Consider the following 22573-nt stretch of genomic DNA (forward strand, 5'->3'; position numbering starts at 1 on the left):
GGAGTGTTGTAGACCTTTAAAAAAAAAAAAAAAAAAAAAAAAAAAAAAAAGGACGAGAAATATGTCCGAAAGACATACCAAATAGCATATTTTGCATTGATGAGTTTGGTGACGGGCAGCACGGTGGAAGAGGGGTTAGTGCGCCTGCCTCACAATACGAAGGTCCTAGGTTCGATCCTGCGCTCAAGATCTTTCTGTGTTGAGTTTGCATGTTCTCCCCGTGACTGCGTGGGTTCCCTGTGGGTACTCCGGCTTCCTCCCACCTCCAAAGACATGCACCTGGGGATGGGTTGATTGGCAACACTAAATTGGCCCCAGTGTGTGAAAGTGAGTGTGTACGCCGCCTTCCGCCCGATTGTGGCTGAGATAGGCTCCAGCACCCCCCCGCTTGAAATGGACATGGCAAGGAAGAAAGTGTGAAGGACAGTGCTGAACAGAAGAAATGGACAATGTTCATTGAATTAAAGAAAGAAATCAGCAAAAACAATCGACTTGGCAAAGCAATTGCTGCGTAACAATGCTCGTTTGCACCATTATGAAGCAGAATGAGTCAATAACGTAAGCCAAGAATGTTTACCATGTACAATACGATACAATGTTAAAATAATATCTCAACAGCAGACGTTTATCCATGAAAATAAGAAGCTCGAAGGAGATACCGGAGAAGTTTACTCTACAAGGTAAATGCTGTACATTATTATTAAATTACTTCATAAAACTACCGTAGTTTGTCGTACATTTTATTGTTTTTACATTTAACATTTCGATAACACTTTAGTATGGGGAACATATTCACCATTAATTAGTTGCTTATTAACATGCAAATTAGTAACATATTGGCTCTTAATTTGTCATTATTAAGTATTTAATAATGCCTGGCCTTATTATACAACCAGTAAGCCATTAACTAAGAGTCTTCCCTCAATATCCTCAGAATTATTGCTTATTAGTAACCCTAACCCTAACCCTTATATGTTCCACTAGTGTCCAAATAACTCTGAATTAACTCTTTGTTACTTAGAATATGTTCCCCATACTAAAGTGTTACCAACATTTCTTATCTGGTGTTTAAAGTATGTTGCATGTTAAAATTGTGCCCTTTTGGGGTGACCTACAGTAGCTCTGATTTAAATTGATTTCAGTCCATTTCAGTGGGCAAAGTTGATTTAAGATACAAGTGTTTTAATTTAAGAGCTCCGTCACCAGTGTTGGGTTAGTTACTGAAAACAAGTAACTAGTTACAATTACTAGTTATTTTATTTCAAAAGTAACTCCGTTACTAACTCAGTTACTTACACCAAAAAGTAATGCGTTACTGTGAAAAGTAACTATTTAGTTACTTTTTTTCCCCCCCTTTTTTTAAGGCTCCCATTAATGCCCTTTTAGCCTTCATTTCAGTACTGTTATTGCACTGGAGAATAATACCATCTGTTGATCAACTTGACATGCATTTGCATCACTGAACTCAGAAAGCAATGTGGTCTAAATACAACACACAAACAATGTGGTCTACATACAACACACAAACAATGCGGTCTACATACAACACACAAACAATGTGGTCTACATACAACACACAAAGACAAAGATATGTTTCAAAGGGCCAATTTATTTCAGGCCAGAAAAAATTGACAAAACTATTTTAAATAGCTGCAACATAATGGCACTTTAACTTTAACTCTAGGTAGATAGGATCTTTGATCCAAGACACAACTTACATTTAACTAAAATGTTATTTTCTTTGTGCTCGACAAAAGAAAAGTATTGAGAATGTCTCCATGTTAAAAAACTCGACTTCTGGCTTCGCCATGATGTCTTGTTAGTTGTTATGAGAGTAGCGTATGTGTGTGTGTGTGTGTGGCCCTTTAAGATATGACAGCATGAGAGGTGAGTGTCGTCAGTGAGTGAGTGGGCGAGAGAGGTGAGGGAGCGGCGACAGTGAGTGCGTGTAGGTGCTCTGGCTTGGTGGATGGCTGCGTCCAATAAAGTCACAAAGTTGCAACAAACCGCCGGGCTCGTCATTCACCCTCAGCTGTAAAGACCCTCTTCCGGGTAAAGTGAAGGTTGTTAGACCCGAAGTACGGCTCTGGAGGAACGTCTCCCCTGCGGGGAGGCGTGCTTTCTGTGGGTGGGGGAAAGCACGCCTCTTCTTTTCCACCGGAGCGCTCCAATAAAACACACTCAGATCTTCAGTTTCTAGCCAATACTACATAAAAATAACGTAAAATAACGCAGTAACGCATCATGCAGTAACGGTAACTGAGTTACTGTATATAAAAAAATAACGCGTTAGATTACTAGTTACCGCCGAAACTAACGGCGTTACAGTAACGCGTTACTTAGTAACGCGTTAGTCCCAACACTGTCCGTCACAGACCCAATTAAGCTTGAGGTGCTACTCCGTTTCTTATTTAGTAGACTTTATGGTTTGAAAATACAGCTAAGAAAAAAAAAAAGATTACTCCCTATATGTATGTATGTACTGTATCTTTTTGGGGGTGGGGTGTGGGTGGTATCGTTGGGATATAAACAAAAAATATTTAGACATTTAGGGCAGACAACAGATATATGATGTAATGGATAGGAATGTCTGATGCTGGATGTCAATAAAAATACAGCTAAGTTTCTTAGTGGAATTATTTGAATACCTTCATCACTCTTCACTGCCCCGTGAGGCCCAGCACAATATAGCATAACATCGCTGATGAATAATCCATTTGATAAAAGCTCAACATTCCTCCCACATCCCTGTAGATTTACAGCGTCCTCTTTCCAGTGTTCCAAAAAGAATTTGTAAGAAAACTCCTGTTCTCTTTTTTTACAGCCTGGGTCAGAATCTCCACAGTTGAGGCCCCTATTTCTAAGACAGCGTCTAATTTCATAGTGTAACAATTGTTTGTGTACCTGTATATGCGTGTAATGTGGATTGTCAAATGTAGACACAAGTAAAGGAGGTAGGGCTAAATATTAGGAGCACTTCTTACACTACAAAGCTTTTAAACAGACTTCATTCATGTTTCAGACATCCACGGGGCTTTGGATGATGTGTTTTTTTACAGTGTTATCTTTCAGTACACACTGCTGTCTGACAAAGTGTTTGTTTTTTAGGACCTTCCTTCTCCATCGCTATACATTCGGATACCAGTACTGTTTATCCATGGCAAACCGCCAAGATGAAGTGTTCCGTCCGCGTCTCTGGATCCTCACCAAAGACGGGTACAACAAACACACACACTCACACACACACACCCATAAGCTTATATTACACACATTCAAAGTCACCTCGGGGAGCCCAACCCTCATTAAAAATCAAGTTTTCAGCATTGGAGCATTACAGTTGTCCTTTGTTTATCGTGGCTAATTGGTTCCAGTCCTGATCATGGTAAATGAATTTTCTCAAATATTCATACTTAGAACCGGAAAAAACTGTTTAGGACTTTAATACATTTTTTACATTATTCGAGCGATCTAAACATGATATAATACTCTCGTTTCACCCAATATAGTAGCTATAAGTATGTTCTACTGTGGCTTACAGTACTCACCGGTAGCCTGAAGGATCCGTCAAGCGCCATTGTTATGACTGTTGCCTGGCCACTAAAACATTGTGGGTTATTCCTCTAATCTAGCTTCCATGTGCTAAAACCAAGGGCCAGCTCAGTGGCCTTGTGGTTAGAGTGTCCGCCCTGAGACTGGGAGGTTGTGAGTTCAAACCCCGGCCGAGTCATACCAAAGACTACAATAAAAATGGGACTCATTGCCTCCCTGTTTGGCACTCAGTGTCAAGGGTTGGAATTGGGGGTTAAATCACCAAAATGATTACCGAGCGCAGCCACAGCTGCTGCTCACCGCTCCCCTCACCTTCTAGGGGGTGAACATGGGGATGGGTCAAATGCAGAGAGTAATTTCACCACACCCTGTGTGTGTGTGACAATCATTGGAACTTTAACTTTTTAACTTTAATAAACTCCTAAAACTTGGTAATCCTGACAGTCGCAGCTGCGGTCCTTAGCTTTGAGACTTTGATTGAGACTTTTATTAGTAGGTTGCACAGTGAAGTACATATTCCGTACAATTGACCACTAAATGGTAACACCCGAATAACGCATTAGAAAAAGTATCTGCATTTGATTGTTTATATTTGATTATTAGCAATTGATTATTAGCAATCCGGGGAGGGTGTTAGTTTAGGGTTGTAGCTGCCTGGAGGTGAACTTTTATTGCGGTTTTGAAGGAGGATAGAGATGCCCTTTCTTTTATACCTGTTGGGAGCGCATTCCACATTGATGTGGCATAGAAAGAGAATGAGTTAAGACCTTTGTTAGTTCGGAATCTGGGTTTAACGTGGTTAGTGGAGCTCCCCCTGGTGTTGTGGTTATGGCGGTCATTTACGTTAAGGAAGTAGTTTGACATGTGCTTCGGTATCAGGGAGGTGTAGTGGATTTTATAGACTAGGCTCAGTGCAAGTTGTTTAACTCTGTCCTCCACCTTTAACTCTGTCCTCCACCATGTGGATGCTGTGTTGTTAGCATTCCGTGTTGTTAGCATTGGGTGCCCTATGTTGTCATTCCACATTGCTCACGCCAAAGCTATTGTATTGATGTCAAAAATTAAGTCCATTTTAAATCAACAGTTAATTTCCACTTTTCCAAAACAGCTGCTGATGGCAGTCTGGTTAGTCTGAATTCTGCGCCAAGTCCGATCTTACGTACCGCAGTTGTCTTTTGACGTCGCTCGCGTCAAAGTCTCACCAATGAAAGGATGTGTTACTGATGAGGCAGGAGATGAAGATGAAGTTCATCAAAAAGCTGTTCTGCCAAAAGTCGGTCAACATGATTTTCGCAGTGAAGCCAGAGTAGTGCCAAGATTCAGGCATGTGAAATGTCCGCTGGAACGCGGAAATCCGCATTTTGGGTTAAATGCAGAGGATAATTCCACCACACCTAGTGTGTGTGTGACTAGCGTTGGGACTTTGACTTTTAACTTTAACTTAAAGGCCTACTGAAATGAATTTTTTTTATTTAAACGGGAATAGCAGATCCATTCTGTGTCATACTTGATCATTTCGCGATATTGCCATATTTTTGCTGAAAGGATTTAGTAGAGAAAATCGACGATAAAGTTCGCAACTTTTGCTCGCTGATAAAAAAAGCCTTGCCTGTACCGGAAGTAGCGTGACGTCACAGGAGGTAATATTCCTCACAATTTTCCTTTGTTTACAATGGAGCGACAAAGCGACGATTACCCCATTAATTTGAGCGAGGATGAAAGATTCGTGGATGAGGAACGTCAGAGTGAAGAACTAGAGGCAGTGCAGGACGTATCTTTTTTCGCTCTGACCGTAACTTAGGTACAAGCTGGCTCATTGGATTCAACACTCTCTCCTTTTTCTATTGTGGATCATGGATTTGTATTTTAAACCACCTGGGATACTATATCCTCTTGAAAATGAGAGTCGAGCACGCGAAATGGACATTCAAAGTGACTTTTATCTCCACGACAATATATCGGTGACACACTTAGCTACTGAGCTAACGTGATAGCATCGTTCTCAAATGCAGATAGAAACAAAATACATAAATCCCTGACTGGAAGGATAGACAGAAGATCAACAATACTATTAAACCATGTACATGTAAATACACGGTTAATAATTCTCAGCCTGGTAAAGCTTAACAATGCTGTTGCTAACGACGCTAAGGCTAATTTAGCAACTTAGCAACCGGCCCTCACAGAGCTATGATAAAAACATTAGCGCTCCACCTACGCCAGCCAGCCCTCATCTGCCCATCAACAGCCGTGCTCACCTGCGTTCCAGCGATCGACGGCGCGACGAAGGACTTCATCCGTGGGTTTGGCGGCTAGCATCGGCTAGGCGTCTGCTAAGTAAGTAGGTCCTTGTTGTGTTGCTACAGCCAGCCGCTAATACACCGATCGATCCCACCTACGACGTTCTTCTTTGCAGCCTCCATTGTTCATTAAACAAATTGCAAAAGATTCACCAACACAGATGTCCAGAATACTGTGGAATTATGAAATGAAAACAGAGCTTGTTGTATAGGATTCTCCGGGCTCCGAATACTTCCCTTGTCCTCGTGACGTCACACGCATACGTCAGCATAATAAAACGTTTTTAACCGGAAGTGTGGCGGGAAATTTAAAATTGCACTTTATAAGTTAACCCGGTCGTATTGGCATGTGTTGCAATGTTAAGATTTCATCATTGATATATAAACTATCAGACTGCGTGGTCGGTAGTAGTGGGTTTCAGTAGGCCTTTAATTAAAGTTAAAGTTAAAGTACCAATGATTGTCACACACACTAGGTGTGGTGAAATTTGTCCTCTGCATTTGACCCATCCCCTTGTTCACCCCCTGGGAGGTGAGGGGAGCAGTGGGCAGCAGCGGTGCCGCGCCCGGGAATCATTTTGGTGATTTAACCCCCAATTCCAACCCTTGATGCTGAGTGCCAAGCAGGGAGGTAATGGGTCCCATTTTTTTTATAGTCTTTGGTATGACTCGGCCGGGGTTTGAACTCACAACCTACCGATCTCAGGGCGGACACTCTAACCACTAGGCCACTGAGTATAATGATCCCTGATGTAGAATATGCTTGAAAAAAGTTTTTATTTTTTTATTTTTAAAATATCCGCGGATGTACTGAAGCAACGGTATTTAAAGCACAATGTACCAACGGATGACCACTTGTAATCTAATAAACTGTACCTAAAGCCAAAGGTGACTGAAATGAATCCAAAATGTAAAAAAGTTGCTTTCCAACCTTTTTGGTCTGATGCAAAGCAACATGTATTTTGTCATTCATAATTACCGTATTTTTCGGACTATAAGTCGCTCCGGAGTATAAGTCCCACCGGCCGAAAATGCATAATATGTGTTGAACAATTTCCCTTGTGGATCATTAAAGTTTGTCTAAGTCCAAGTCTAAGTCTAATAAAGAAGGAAAAAAACATATACGTTGCACTCGAGTATAAGTCGCATTTTTGGGGGAATATTATTTGATAAAACCCAACACCAAGAATAGACATTTAAAAGGCAATTTAAAATAAATAAAGAATAGTGAACAACAGGCTGAATAAGTGTACGTTATATGAGGCATAAATAACCAACTGAGAACGTGCCTGGTATGTTAACGTAACATATTATGGTAAGAGTCATTCAAATAACTATAACATATAGAACATGCTATACGTTTACCAAACAATCTGTCACTCCTAATCGCTAAATCCCATGAAATCTTATACGTCTAGTCTCTTACGTGAATGAGCTAAATAATATTATTTGATATTTCACGGTAATGTGTTAATAATTTCACACATAAGTCGCTCCTGAGTATAAGTCGCACCCCCGGCCAAACTATGAAAAAAACTGCGACTTATAGTCCGAAAAATACGGTACAAGTCACACCTAATTTACTTAGTGTTACTCTTTTTTCACTACGATTCCACTATCACTCTCTCCTCGACTTTCACACATGTGTGTGCACACAGAAATAGACAGTACAGCACAATTTGCATATGTGCAGTCAGTGATAACCTGTCAGTCTGTCATCAGCACTGCTAATAATAATGTTCCAGTGCTTCATGAGGAAACGTGGCAAAAAACGCTGCTAATTTACTCTCTACCTGGTGTTAATTTCCAGATTCTCATTGTGCGCTTTCCTAGAGTGATGACATTTTATGTTGGCCTCATTGCAACATAAGAACGTCAAGTGCTGGCCAAATGAATGACCCTACCACACTTGCGCTTCTTTTACCTCAGCTGTCGCCGTGTCTTCATTTCACCCGTTTCTTCCTCAAAGCCCTCCTTCCTTTCTTCATCATGCATCCCATCCATTCTGTTTAACTTATACATGTCACATGAGCTCATGTGCCGCTCTCTCCCTCCCTCGACCCATCTGTCACCATTCCTCTTCATCTCTCGCCTCATTCCTTTACCCGACGCAGCATGATTTATACATTAAATCCCTTCAGCAAGTTTATCAAACACAGTACTCTTGTCCCGGATGTCATATTGCTGTTGTCCTGTTACATATGTAAACACGTTTCCTTGCACAGGAATGTGCGCGTGCAAACCTTACCAGTCGACGCCAATGTTTTCCCTGCATTAATGAATATATACAGTCGTGGTCAAAAGTTGACATACACTTGTAAAGAACGTAATGTCATGGCTGTCTTGTATTGTGGCCAAACAGCTCAATTTTTGTTTTATCTGACCACAGAAGTTTCCTCCAGAAGGTCTTATATTTGTCCATGTGATCTCAGATGAAACAAATTGAGCTGTTTGGCCACAATACCCAGCAATATGTTTGGAGGAGAAAAGGTGAGGCCTTTAATCCCATAAACACCATTCCTACCGTCAAGCATGGTGGTGGTAGTATTATACTCTGGGCCTGTTTTGCTGCCAATGGAACTGGTGCTTTACAGAGAGTAAATGGGAAAATGAAAAAGGAGGATTACCTCCAAATTCTTCAGGACAACCTAAAATCATCAGCCCAGAGGTTGTGTCTTGGGCGCAGTTGGGGGTTCCAACAGGACAATGACCCCAAACACACGTCAAAAGTGGTAAAGAAATGGCTAAATCAGGCTAGAATTACTGTTTTAGAATGGCCTTCCCAAAGTCCTGACATAAACGTGTGGACAATGCTGAAGAAATAAGTCCATGTCAGAAAACCAACACATTTAGCTGGACTGCAGAGAGGAGTGGTCAGAAATTCATCCAGAAGCTTGCCAGAAGCTTGTGGATGGCTACCAAAACGGCCTTATTGCAGTGAAACTTGCCAAGGGACAGCCATCCATCAAGTTTCTACCGCTTGTCCCTTTTTGGGGTGGCGGGGGGTGCTGGAGCCTATCTCAGCTGCATTCGGGCGGAAGGCGGGGTACACCCTGGACAAGTCGCCACCTCATCGCAGGCCAAGGGACATGTAACCAAATATTAACATTGCTGTATGTATACTTTTTGACCCAGCAGATTTGGTCACATTTTCAGTAGACCCATAATAAATTGTAGGGGTGTGGGAAAAAATGGATTCGAATTCGAATCGCGATTCTCACGTTGTGCGTTTCAGAATCGATTCTCATTTTTAAAAAATCTATTTTTTATTTATTTATTTATTTGTTATTATTTGTTTTTTTTGTTGTTTTTTTTAATTAATCAATCCAACAAAACAATACACAGCAATACCATAACAATGCAATCCAATTCCAAAACCAGCAACACTCAGAGCAATAAACAGAGCAATCGAGAGGAGACACAAACACGACGCAGAACAAACCGAAAGTAGTGAAACAAAAATGAATATTATCAACAACATTATCAATATTGGTTACAATTTCAACATAGCAGTGATTAAAAATCCCTCATTGTCATTATCATTAGACATTTATAAAAAATAAAAGAAAGAACAATAGTGTCACAGTGGCTTACACTTGCGTCGCATCTCATAAGCTCGACAACACACTGTGTCCAATATTTTCACAAAGATAAAATAAGTCATATTTTTGGTTCATTTAATAGTTAAAACAAATTTACATTATTGCAATCAGTTGATAAAACATTGTTCTTTACAATTATAAAAGCTTTTTACAAAAATCTACTACTCTGCTTGCATGTCAGCAGACTGGGGTAGATCCTGCCGAAATCCTATGTATTGAATGAATAGAGAATCGTTTTGAATCGGGAAAATATCGTTTTTGAATCGAGAATCGCGTTGAATCGAAAAAAAATCGATTTTGAATGGAATCGTGACCCCAAGAATCGATATTGAATCGAATCGTGGGACACCCAAAGATTCGCAGCCCTAATAAATTCATAAAAGAACCAAACTTCATGAATGTATTTTGTGACCTACAAGTATGTGCTCCAATCACTCTATCACAAAAAAATAAGAGTTGTAGAAATGACTGGAAACTCAAGACAGCCATGACATTATGTTCTTTACAAGTGTATGTCAACTTTTGACCACGACTGTATATACCATAAATTCTCCAATTCATTGTTTGTTTGATGTATTGGCAGTATAGAAATGGTTGACGCGGCGACACTCCCAAAGTCGCAGTGTTGAGTGGCACAAGTGCTGAACGTTGAGTAATAGAGCAGCTTGCAACCTGGTGTCATGTGACATGCATCAACAAAGGTGTGCCGAGCCTTTGCTTCCTCAGCTCCTCAGCAAACAAACAGCTCCAATGGGTGTGACAAGTGTTTTCTTTTGTGTCTCCAGCACTGCCTTTTTTGGTTTTATTGCACGCACCATCATTCAGATCACATGTCAGTTGGGTTATTGGGCAATATTGCTGAAAAATAATGTCTGTGTTGTTACCAGCGCACTCACCTTTTGTAACGCGGTCTATGGATTGAGCAACTGCAGCACTACATTCCTGAGAAGCTTTTCAAAACGGCTCTCCTGTTGGTGCTTGTTTTTATGACGGGCATTTTTTTAACACCGAGGTGCACCTTTTGCTTCTTACTCACAGTTTCGCCAGTAATCATATTTATTGTGGTGCTCGGCTACAGAGTATGCGAAAGCATGACTGAAGATCGTGTCATAATGTATGTCCACACATGTCTGTGCCAATTAAAAGACACCTTTACTTCAATGTAGCGCTAGAAATATTTGTCCGAACTAAATGTTATTGAAAAAAATATTTCTAGTTCATGTCAAAACAACAGTTGGCAATGTAGCTAAGCTTCATCAAGCAGTGAGGCTTTCCATTCAGTTTGTTCACTATAGCAGTCTTTCTCTACCTTTTCGTTTCGCTTATTTCATATCAGGAAAATCTCACGGCCCAAGCATGTCATGACTTATTATTTTCGGTGAGTGGCAGCAGCAATTGTTTTTGCCATCCAGTGGAGGAGCATTTCATTGTTCTGCCTATCATAGTTAGATGAAAAAACATGTATATCATTCCATTAGTAGTAATTAGTTATGTCTTGATCAGTATTTTTGGCCTCGGATCCCGATCCAATTTTTTGGCCTCAGATCTGATCCGATTTTGAGTCCCGATTGGATACTTTGACAATAGATTATACAGTAACTACAAAAGTACACCTGGGCCTACTGAAATGAATTTTTTAAATTTAAACAGGGATAGCAGATCCATTCTATGTGTCATACTTGATCATTTCGCGATATTGCCATATTTTTGCTGAAAGGATTTAGTATAGAACAACGATAAAGTTCGCAATTTTTGGTCTCTGATAAAAAAAAGCCTTGCCCCTATCGGAAGTAGCGTGACGTAGTCAGTTGATCGCCTCCTCATATTTTCCTATTGTTTTCAATGCAGCTAGAGCGATTCGGACCGAGAAAGCGACGATTACCCCATTAATTTGAGCGAGGATGAAAGATTTGTGGATGAGGAACGTTAGAGTGACGGACTAGAATGCAGTGCAAGACATATCTTTTTTCGCTCTGACCGTAACTTAGGTACAAGCTGGCTCATTGGATTCCACACTCTCTCCTTTTTCTATTGTGGATCACGGATTTGTATTTTAAACCACCTCGGATACTATATCCTCTTGAAAATGAGAGTCGAGAACGCGAAATGGACATTCACAGTGACTTTTATTTCCACAACAATACATCGACAAAACACTTTAGCTACGGAGCTAACGTGATAGCATCGTGCTTAACTGCATATAGAAACAAAATAAATAAATCCCTGACTGGAAGGATAGACAGAAGATCAACAATACTATAAAACCATGGACATGTAAATACACGGTTAATGCTTTCCAGCCTGGCGAAGGTTAACAATGCTGTTGCTAACGACGCCATTGAAGCTAACTTAGCAACCGGACATCACAGAGCTATGCTAAAAACATTAGCTATCCACCTACGCCAGCCAGCCCTCATCTGCTCATCAACACCCGTGCTCACCTGCGTTCCATCGATCGACGGTGCGACGAAGGACTTCACCCGATCACAGATGCGGTCGGCGAGACGGAGGAAGTTAAGGTGAGTTCGGCGGCTGACGCGTCTGCTATCCATCTCTGTCTTCCTGGTTGTGTTGCTGTAGTCCGCCGTTAATACACCGATCCCACCTACAACTTTCTTCTTTGCAGTCTCCATTGTTCATTAAACAAATTGCAAAAGATTCACCAACATAGATGTCCAGAATACCGTAGAATTGTGAGATGAAAACAGAGCTATTTTGTATTGGATTCAATGGGGTACCGATACTTCTGTTTCACTGGCTACGTCACGCGCATACGTCATCATCCAAAAGCGTTTTCAACCAGAAGTTTAGCGGGAAATTTAAAATTGCACTTTATAAGTTAACCCGGCCGTATTGGCATGTGTTGCAATGTTAAGATTTCATCATTGATATATAAACTATCAGACTGCGTGGTCGGTAGTAGTGGCTTTCAGTAGGCCTTTAATTAACCGTGTCACAAAAAAGATCAGTGAGAATAATACATAATGTTGGATATAGAGAACATACAAACCCTTTATTTATGGAATCAAAAATACTGAAATTCCACGACATAGTGAATTTGAAAACAGCTAAAATTATGCACAAAGCAAACCACAATCTGCTACCCACGAATATACAACAATTCTTCTTAACAAAAGAGGAGAAATATAATCATAGTCCTGCTCAGGGGCCTGGTGGTTAGAGTGTCCGCCCTGAGACTGGAAGGTCGTGAGTTCGAACCCCGGCTGAGTCATACCAAAGACTATAAAAATGGGACCCATTACCTCCCTGCTTGGCACTCAGCATCGAGGGTTGGAATTGGGGGTTAAATCACCAAAATGATTCCCGAGCGCGGCCGCCGTTGCTGTTAACTGCTCCCCTCACCTCCCAGGGGTGAACATGGGGATGGGTCAAATGCAGAGGATAATTTCACCACACTGTGTGTGTGTGTGACTATTGATTGGGACTTTAACTTTAACTTTTTTTTGAGAAAAATGTAATTTAAAACATTTGTACGCACGTACAACACTTTAAGGCCTACTGAAACCCACTACTACCGACCACGCAGTCTGATAGTTTATATATCAATGATGAAATCTTAACATTGCAACACATGCCAATACGGCCGGGTTAACTTAGAAAGTGCAATTTTAAATTTCCCGCTAAACTTCCGGTTGAAAACATCTTTGGATGATGACGTATGCGCGTGACGTCACTAGTTAAACAGAAGTATCGGTACCCCATTGAATCCAATACAAAATAGCTCTGTTTTCATCTCATAATTCCACAGTATTCTGGACATCTGTGTTGGTGAATCTTTTGCAATTTGTTTAATGAACAATGAAGACTGCAAAGAAGAAAGTTGTAGGTGGGATCGGTGTATTAGCGGCGGACTACAGCAACACAACCAGGAGGACTTTGACTCGGATAGCAGACGCGCTAGCCGACGCTAGCCACCGACCGCACGGATGATCGTGGTGAAGTCCTTCGTCCTTCCGTCGATCGCTGAAACGCAGGTGAGCACGGGTTTTGATGAGCAGATGAGGGCTGGCTGGCATAGGTGGAGCGCTAATGTTTTTATCATAGCTCTGTGAGGTCCCGTTATACTAAGTTAGCTTCAATGGCGTCGTTAGCAACAGCATTTTTAAGCTTCGCCAAGCTGGAAAGCATTAACCGTGTATTTACATGTCCCTGGTTTAATAGTATTGTTGACCTTCTGTCTATCCTTCCAGTCAGGGATTTATTTATTTTGTTTCTATATGCAGTTAAGCACGATGCTATCACGTTAGCTCCGTAGCTAAGTTAGCTTCAATGGCGTCGTTAGCAACAGCATTGTTAACCTTCGCCAGGCTGGAAAGCATTAACCGTGTATTTACATGTCCCTGGTTTAATAGTATTGTTGATCTTCTGTCTATCCTTCCAGTCAGGGATTTATTTATTTTGTTTTTATATGCAGTTGAACACGATACTGTCACGTTAGCTCCGTAGCTAAAGTGTTTCGTCGATGTATTGTCATGGAGATAAAAGTCACTGTGAATGTCCATTTCGCGTTCTCGACTCTCATTTTCAAGAGGATATAGTATCCGAGGTGGTTTAAAATACAAATCCGTGATCCACAATAGAAAAAGGAGAGAGTGTGGAATCCAATGAGCCAGCTTGTACCTAAGTTACGGTCAGAGCGAAAAAAGATATGTCTTGCACTGCATTCTAGTCCTTAACTCTAACGTTCCTCATCCATGAATCTTTCATCCTCGCTCAAATTAATGGGGTAATCTTCGCTTTCTCGGTCCGAATCGCTCTAGCTGCATTGAAAACAATATATATATATATCAACTGACTACGTCACGCTACTTCCGGTAGGGGCAATGCTTTTTTTTATCAGATACCAAAAGTTGCGATCTTTATCGTCGTTGTTCTCTACTAAATTCTTTCAGCAAAAATATGGCAATATCGCGAAATGATCAAGTATGACACATAGAATGGATCTGCTATCCCCGTTTAAATAAAAAAAATTCATTTCAGTAGGCCTTTAAGACCTTCAGTATATCAGTATGTGGAATGAAATTATGAAATGTATCAATCAAAGAAATCAAATAATGTCTTATTATGATCCACTTCAAGAAACTCTTCAAACTTAGTGTTTACAAAGTACAAAGAAGAAGAACCATGATAAACATTCTGAATTTATTTCATCCATCCATTCATTTTCGAGATCATACTTGGTCAACAGCCATACAAGTCACACTGAGGGTGGTCGTATAAACAACTTTAACACTGTTACAAATATGCCCACACTGTAAACCCACACCAAACAAGAATGACAAACACATTTCGGGAGAACATCCACACCGTAACACAACATAAACACAACAGAACAAATACCCAGAACCGCTTGCAGCACTAACTCTTCCAGGATGCTACAATATACACCCCACGCTACATCCTACCCCCGCTCCCCACCTCAATTGGCATTTTTTTCCATAACTTGATTTGATTTATTTTGGAAAACATTGTTTAATGCATCCAGTGGGGCATCACAACAAAATTAGGCATAATAATGTGTTAATTCCACGACTGTATGTATCGGTATCGGTTGATATCGGAATCGGTAATTAAGAGTTGGACAATATCGGAATATCGGATATCGGCAAAAAAGCCATTATCTGACATCTCTACTGATTACACTAATTATCGTCCTATGCTATTGCTATTTCTACATGAATCAGCTTATATCTACCTTACACTACGAAGTAAAAGGGTATATTATTTATTTATTATGTATTTATTCACAGTTCTGTCACAAGCAGAGAACAAGAACATGGGATCAAATTCCTATGATATGAAAAGGGGGTAGGATTAAATAAGCTCTGCTTCTTCCTACTCCTTTTCGGACGTGCTGTAATGAAACAACTGGAAATGTGTGATGCATTACATAGTACCGTATGCATGTTCGAAATAAACTTAAAGGCCTACTGAAACCCACTACTACCGACCACGCAGTCTGATAGTTTATATATCAATGATGGAATCTTAACATTGCAACACATGCTAATACGGCCGGGTTAACTTATAAAGTGCAATTTTAAATTTCCCGCTAAACTTCCGTTTGGAAACGTCTTTGGATGATGCGTATGCGTGTGACGTCACGACGGCAACGGAAGTATTCGTACCCAATGTGTCACCATACATACTGCTCTGTTTTCATCGAACAATTCCACAGTATTCTGGACATCTGTCTTGGTAAATCTTTTGCAATTTGTTTAATGGACAATGGAGATTGCAAAGAAGAAAGTTGTAGGCGGGATCGGTGTATTAGCGGCTGGCTGTAGCAACACAACAAGGAGTACTTACTTGGATAGCAGACGCGCTAGCCGATGCTAGCCGCCAACGCATCTGTGATCGGGTGAAGTCCTTCGTCGCGCCGTCGATCGCTGGAACGCAGGTGAGCACGGGTGTTGATGAGCAGATGAGGGCTGGCTGGCGTAGGTGGCGCGCTAATGTTTTTATCATAGCTCTGTGAGGTCCGGTTGCTAAGTTAGCTTCAGCGTCGTTAGCAACAGCATTGTTAAGCTTTGCCAGGCTGAGAATTATTAAAGGCCTACTGAAAGCCACTACTACCGACCACGCAGTCTGATAGTTTATATATCAATGATGAAATCTTAACATTATAACACATGCCAATACGGCCGGGTTAACTTATAAAGTGACATTTTAAATTTGCCGCTAAACTTCCGGTTCGAAACGCCTCTGCGGATGACGTATGCGCGTGACGTAGCCCGGCGAACACGGGTATGCCTTCCACATTGAAGCCGATACGAAAACGCTCTGTTTTCATTTCATAATTCCACAGTATTCTGGACATCTGTGTTCGTGAATCTGTTTCAATCATGTTCATTGCATTATGGAGAAGGAAGCCAAGCAAGCAAAGAAGAAAGTTGTCGGTGCGAAATGGACGTATTTTTCGAACGTAGTCAGCCACAACAGTACACAGCCGGCGCTTCTTTGTTTACATTCCCGAAAGATGCAGTCAAGATGGAAGAACTCGGATAACAGAGACTCTAACCAGGAGGACTTTTGATTTGGATACACAGACGCCTGTAGAGAACTGGGACAACACAGACTCTTACCAGGATTACTTTGATTTGGATGACAAAGACGCAGACGTGCTACTGTGAGTATGCAGCTTTGGCTTTTTTTTGCGTATGTACGTAACTTTTTTAAAATATATAAGCTTTATGAACCTTGGGTTAGGTGAACGGTCTTTTGGGCTGAGTGATTGTGTGTGTTGATCATGTGTTTGAATTGTATTGGCGTGTTCTATGGAGCTAGGAGCTAGCAGAGGAGCTAGCATAACACATACCGTACCTACGTGCGCGTCACGTACGTAACTTTTTAAAAATATATAAGCTTTATGAACCTTGGGTTAGGTGAACGGTCTTTTGGGCTGAGTGATTGTGTGTGTTGATCGGGTGTTTGAATTGTATTGGCGTGTTCTATGGAGCTAGGAGCTAGCAGAGGAGCTAGGAGCTAGCATAACAAACACGCAGGTGTTATTATGCAGGATTAATTTGTGGCATATTAAATATAAGCCTGGTTGTGTTGTGGCTAATAGAGTATATATATGTCTTGTGTTTATTTACTGTTGTAGTCATTCCCAGCTGAATATCAGGTACCGTGAGTATGCAGCCTTGGCTGCTAAACATTCGATAACTTGACCGTATGTGCGCGTCACGTACGTAACTTTTTAAAAATATATAAGCTTTATGAACCTTGGGTTAGGTAAACGGTCTTTTGGGCTGAGTGATGGTGTGTGTTGATCAGGTGTTTGAATTGTATTGGCGTGTTCTATGGAGCTAGGAGCTAGCAGAGGAGCTAGGAGCTAGCATAACAAACACGCAGGTGTTTTTATGCAGGATTAATTTGTGGCATATTAAATATAAGCCTGGTTGTGTTGTGGCTAATAGAGTATATATATGTCTTGTGTTTATTTACTGTTGTAGTCATTCCCAGCTGAATATCAGGTCACCCCCGGCTCTCACAGCATCTTCCCTATCTGAATAGCTTCAACTCCCCACTAGTCCTTCACTTGCACTTTACTCATCCACAAATCTTTCATCCTCGCTCAAATTAATGGGGAAATTGTCGCTTTCTCGGTCCGAATCTCTCTCACTTCATGCGGCCATCATTGTAAACAATAGGGAACTTTGCGTATATGTTCAACTGACTACGTCACGCTACTTCCGGTAGGGGCAAGCCTTTTTTTTATCAGATACCAAAAGTTGCAATCTTTATCGTCGTTGTTCTATACTAAATCCTTTCAGCAAAAATATGGCAATATCGCGAAATGATCAAGTATGACACATAGAATAGATCTGCTATCCCCGTTTGAATAAAAAAAATTCATTTCAGTAGGCCTTTAACCGTGTAGTTACATGTCCATGGTTTAATAGTATTGTTGATGTTCTGTCTATCCTTCCAGTCAGGGATTTATTTATTTTGTTTCTATCTGCATTGGAGCCAGATTCTATCACGTTAGCTCAGTAGCTAAAGAGCTTCGCTGATGTATTGTCGTGGAGATAAAAGTCACTGTGAATGTCCATTTCGCGTTCTCGACTCTCATTTTCAAGAGCATATAGCATCCGAGGTGGTTTAAAATACAAATCCGTGATCCACAATAGAAAAAGGAGAGTGTGTGGAATCCAATGAGACCTTGTACCTAAGTTACGGTCAGAGCGAAAAAAGATACACCCTGCACTGCCTCTCTAGTTCTTCACTCTAACGTTCCTCATCCACGAATCTTTCATCCTCGCTCAAATTAATGGGGTAATCGTCGCTTTCTCGGTCCGAATCTCTCTCGCTCCATTGTAAACAACGGGGGAATTGTGAGGAATCCTACCTCCTGTGACGTCACGCTACTTCCGGTATAGGCAAGGCTTTTTTTTATCAGCGACCAAAAGTTGCGAACTTTATCGTCGTTGTTCTATACTAAATCCTTTCAGCAAAAATATGGCAATATCGCGAAATGATCAAGTATGACACATAAATTGGATCTGCTATCCCCGTTTTAAATTTAAAAAATTCATTTCAGTAGGCCTTTAAACTGAACTGTACTGAACTGAACCACACATAGATTTCATTTCTGTAAGTAATTGACTCACTGAATGAGATAAATGCCAAAGAAAGACAAGTTTAGACAAAGCTTAAATGCAAATGTGGTTGGAAAAAGGTTCGCCCTGGCTAGAATTTTCCAGTAAGTCGATAAACAATAACCTGAAGCAAACAAAAATGCAGAGAAATTACAGTCACAAACACCCATGTGGTGGCATAGCCATGATCTTGCAGTGAAAAAGACAGAAACATGATGTGTGTGCCACCTTCTTTTTAACCCTGTGGTGCGTCCTCCCAGCCTGCGCCTGCACGTTAACAGGCAGCTCTCATTACGGCTGGAATGACTGGCATGTTTTTGCAGTTATGGCAACGCGTGTTTGAGACACACACAGCAAGCTTGTTTTGTCGAAAACGGCATCGCCGCTTGAGATATTATTTGCTTCTCTGTTTTGGATCCCTTCCACCTTCTGCACTTGCAGTTTGCCTTTTCAGCATCACGTTTTTCCTCCCGCTCTGGCATTCCTTTGTCAGGGGCGACTGGAGAGACAATGAGGAGATAAAGCTTTGTGCATCATGCAGACCCTAAATGTTTTTCTCTTTTGGCTCTCCAAAGAAGACGTCAAGCTTAAAGTAGGAAAGAGAAACTTTGCTGGGTGGAGAAGTAGAGCCAAAAGCAGTTGTGCAGGTGCACCACGCAGTCGTGTCTGCCACGGAATCAAAGCAGAAAACACTCAGATGTTGTACTTTTTGAAATTCTACGACACTGCAAAAAGTCAATGTTCAAAAACAAGAAAAAAGAATACAAAAATTAGGGGTATTTTATTTGAACTAAGCAAAATTATCTGCCAATAGAACAAGAAAATGTGGCTTGTCAAGACTTTCCAAAACAAGTAAAATTAGCTAACCTCAATGAACCCAAAAATACCTTTAAAATAAATATATTCTCACTAGTAACAAGTGCACTTTTCTTGGTAGAAAAAAAAAAAAAGAGACCTTTTTGCTCAATATGTTAAATTAAGTAAATGCTAGTGCCATTATCTTGACATAATGATATGCGCTCGGCATTACATTTCTTGAAACCAGCAAACTTATACTAAAAACAAATGTATTTTTCTTAATGGAAAGGCAACCACTTGTTACTCTCGGGGTCTCGTAGCCGCTCAGGCAAATCATACTGTCTAAAAATGCATTTTTCCATCGATAACATGACATCATCACGCCAAGTGCGTGCTCTTTCAGTCAACGAGTGCGTGAGGAATATATATATATATATATATATATATATATATATATATATATATATATATATATATATATATATATATATATACATATATATATATATATATATATATATATATATACATATATATGTATATATGTATATATATGTATATATATATACATACATATATACATATATACACACACACACAGCCCGGGCCCCGGCCCAAAATTTTTGAATTGTAATTTTGAAGAATTCATCTGAATGTGCATGAACTATTTCTGTTCAAAATTGTTAGAAATGTCACGTATTAAATATTAACTGTCAGTTTACTGTACTGTGCCAGCTTGACTACTTTATGAGTACATATTTTCTATTGTTTCATTGAAAATAAAACAGCAAAGTCCATCCGTTTTAATTGTGAGACAAAATGGTGTCATGATTTTTTTTTTCATGCTTGAAGTAAGAAATTATTACTTTAAAAAAGTAGTTTTATACTTGTGAGTGTTGATGACACAGCTTTGCAACAGTTGATGTTCTATTTTCAAGCATGTTTTACTCAATATACGTAGGTCATCAAATCTCAGCAACAAGCTGTAATATCTTACTGAGATCATTTAGGACCAAAACCCTTGAAACAAGTAAAACACTCTAACATAAAATCTGCTTAGTGAGAAGAATTATCTTACCAGACAGAAAATAAGCAAATATCACCCTTATTTGAGATATTTAATCTTACTTAGATTTCAGTTTTTGCAGTGTAGCAGGTGATTAACACCTGCCAAATTGTTGCTTTGGACGGCCTCTGATAAATGCATCTTATCCCCTCTCTTGTCTCCTGGCTCACGAGTCTTTCCTCCCTCCTTCCCGCCTTCCACTCTGCTCTCACCAAATTACCCAGCTGTCTTTGCCGGGGTGACAGGCAGCCGTTAATTAGCCAATCTCACGCTCCGTTAGCCGACCGCGGAGACAGAACGAGGTAGCGAAAGAATAGGTGGCGACGTGGAAAAAGAGAGCGAGTGAAAAGGGGGGAAAGTGGAGGCTGCTAAACAGCCTGTTAAAGTGAGCAAGAGTGGTGGCCAGTGAATGGTGAGGCCAGTGAGCGCAGGAAGAGGAGGCTTGAGAACGCTGTGCAAAGTTTAGCCAATTGGGAGAAAGGGCTTGTTGAGAGCAGAGGAAGGAAAAAGAGGCAGGGAATTGTCCACCCTCGGTTGCATGTCAGTGGAAATGCTGAGAAGTCTCAAACCTCAATAAATGAGAGTGGATGGGTGGCGGCCTAGTAGATCCATATTGCAATACTTTTTTAAACGATATATCGGTTTAAATGTCTTCATAATTTATTTATTTTTTGATTAAAAGAAAACTACCCTTTTTTATTTTTATTTTGTCCACTATCCTTATGTTAGACAAGATCACTCATTTCCCTTTTCTGTGCATTCCAATGAACTTGAAGTGCCATCCCATTCCTAACCCATAGGGTTCAATATGATGTGGGTCCACCTTTTGCAGCCATTACAGCTTCAACTCTTCTGGGAAGGCTGTCCACAAGGTTGCGGAGTGTTGTTTATAGGAATTTTCGACAATTCTTCCAAAGGCGCATCGGTGAGGTCACACACTGATGTTGGCCGAGAAGGCCTGGCTCTCAGTCTCCATTCTAATTCATCTCAAAGGTGTTCTGTCTAGTTCAGGTCAGGACTCTGTGCAAGTTCATCCACACCAGACTCTGTCATCCATGTCTTTGTGCACTGGTGCACAGTCATGTTGTAAGAGGAAGGGGCCAAACTGTTCCCACAAGGTTGGGAGCATGGAATTGTCCAAAATGTTTTGGTATCCTGGAGCATTCAAAGTTCCTTCCACTGGAACTAAGGGGCTCCTGAAAAACAACTCCACACCATAATCCCTCCTCCACCAAATTTCACACTCGGCACAATACAGTCCGAAATGTACCGTACTCCTGGCAACCTCCAAACCCAGACTGGTCCATCAGACCGCCAGATGGAAAAGCGTGATTCATCACTCTAGAGAACGCGTCTCCACTGCTCTAGTGCTTTACACCACAGCATCCGACGCTTTGCATTGGACTTGGTGATGTATGGCTTAGATGCAGCTCCTCGGCCATGGAAACCCATTCCATGAAGCTCTCTGCGTACTGTACGTGGGCTAATTGGAAGGTCACATGAAGTTTGGAGCTCTGTAGCAACTGACTGTGCAGAAATTCGGCGACTTCTTTGCACTATGCACTTCAGCATCCACTGACCCCTCTCTGTCGGTTTACGTGGCCTACCACTTGGTGGCTGAGTTGCTGTTGTTCCCAAACTCTTCCAATTTCTTATAATAAAGCCGACAGTTGACTTCGGAATATTTCGGAGCGAGGAAATTTCACGACTGAATTTGTTGCACAGGTGGCATCCTATGACAGTTCCACGCTGGAAATCACTGAGCTCCTGAGAGCGGCCCAATCTTTCACAAATGTTTGTAGAAACAAGCTCCATGCCTAAGTGCTTGATTTTATACACCTGTGGCCGGTGTATTAGGACACCTGATTCTGATCATTTGGATGGGTGGCCAAATACTTTTGGCAATATAGTGCATATTTCACCATCACTTAAAAACATCCGAAAACCTCTAACATGCTTTAAGTATGTATATAAAGTAGTAAAAGGCACATCCATGATTACATGTAATATTGGAAGTATTTTGGTAATTTTAAGCAATAATAGAACTTCTTTCCTGGCCACAATTATATCACAAAGCACAAACGAACGCTACTTCCGCCAGCAACAACCGCATCGAGAGCATGGTGGTGAGAG

The 22573-nt window shown here is 40.8% G+C and overlaps 1 protein-coding gene across 2 annotated transcripts in view; it reads left to right on the top strand.

The window, feature by feature from the left end:
* ptgfrnb (prostaglandin F2 receptor inhibitor b) overlaps positions 1 to 22573 on the top strand; it is a 168070-nt gene that overhangs the window by 100569 nt on the left and 44928 nt on the right. For both annotated transcript variants that reach the window (XM_062061599.1, XM_062061609.1), the window contains exon 11: positions 3109 to 3216. In XM_062061599.1, coding sequence (XP_061917583.1) covers positions 3109 to 3216 — 108 coding nt within the window. The remainder of the gene's footprint in view (positions 1 to 3108; positions 3217 to 22573) is intronic.

Source organism: Entelurus aequoreus, linkage group LG01, assembly GCF_033978785.1.
Source record: "Entelurus aequoreus isolate RoL-2023_Sb linkage group LG01, RoL_Eaeq_v1.1, whole genome shotgun sequence".
Lineage (NCBI taxonomy): Eukaryota > Metazoa > Chordata > Actinopteri > Syngnathiformes > Syngnathidae > Entelurus > Entelurus aequoreus.